This window comes from Condylura cristata, unplaced genomic scaffold (assembly GCF_000260355.1).
Source record: "Condylura cristata isolate star-nosed mole 26May11 unplaced genomic scaffold, ConCri1.0 scaffold00009, whole genome shotgun sequence".
Lineage (NCBI taxonomy): Eukaryota > Metazoa > Chordata > Mammalia > Eulipotyphla > Talpidae > Condylura > Condylura cristata.
Genome location: NW_004567110.1, coordinates 1,275,095 through 1,275,767, shown reverse-complemented (window position 1 = coordinate 1,275,767; position 673 = coordinate 1,275,095). Strand labels below are relative to the sequence as shown.

At 77.4% G+C, this 673-nt stretch overlaps 1 protein-coding gene across 1 annotated transcript in view; it reads right to left on the bottom strand.

Annotated features, from left to right (window-relative positions):
- The window catches only part of FAM83H (family with sequence similarity 83, member H), a 5,654-nt gene that overhangs the window by 1,001 nt on the left and 3,980 nt on the right, over nucleotides 1-673 (bottom strand). The window contains exon 5 of the mRNA XM_004679938.2: nucleotides 6-671. Within this exon, the coding sequence (XP_004679995.2) occupies nucleotides 6-671 (666 nt within the window). The remainder of the gene's footprint in view (nucleotides 1-5; nucleotides 672-673) is intronic.

The window sequence follows — 673 nt, the reverse complement described above, 5'->3', positions numbered from 1 at the left end:
CTCGCGGGCCCCGGGGCTGGGGCTCCCTCTGGGCTCAGTGTGCGGTGCCTGGTGCCCTCCGTCAGCCTCCGGCAGCGGCGGTGGGGGGCTGTCGCGCCTTGGCGGGGAGCCGGCGCGGCCCTGGCCAGAGAGGAAGCGGGAGGAGGGCCGGTCGGTGCCGCCGCGCCCCAGCGTGTCCAGCAGCTGCGTGGCGGTGAGCGTGGCAGCCCCGGGCTGCCGCTCGGCCTCCTGGTGCAGCCGCTGCGCGAAGGAGTCGCGCAGGTCCAGCAGGCAGCTCTCCAGGCTGCGGCGCTCCCCGCCCGGCCCCACCTCCTCCCGCCAGGCCTGGCCCACCACGGCCTTGCTGTGGCGGGAGGCGGCGGCGGCCGCCGCGGGGCCGCCCGGGTCCCTGTACTTCTCCAGGAGTTCGGCCACCTTGGCGGAGGCGGAGGTGCGCACGGCCTCACCCCCGGGGCCCAGCGCTTCGCTGACCGTCTGCTCCTTGTGCAGCAGCTGCACTTTCTCGGCGGCCGCCCCGCCGGCGCCCTCGGCCTGCGAGGAGCTGAAGATGAGCGAGGAGCGCAGGCGGGAGCTGCGCTGGATCAGCGGGTTCAGGCGCGAGCGGAAAGAGCCCTGCTTGGCTGCGCCGGCCTCCTCCGGGCCCTCGCGCTCGGGGCCCTCGCCGCCGCCCCCG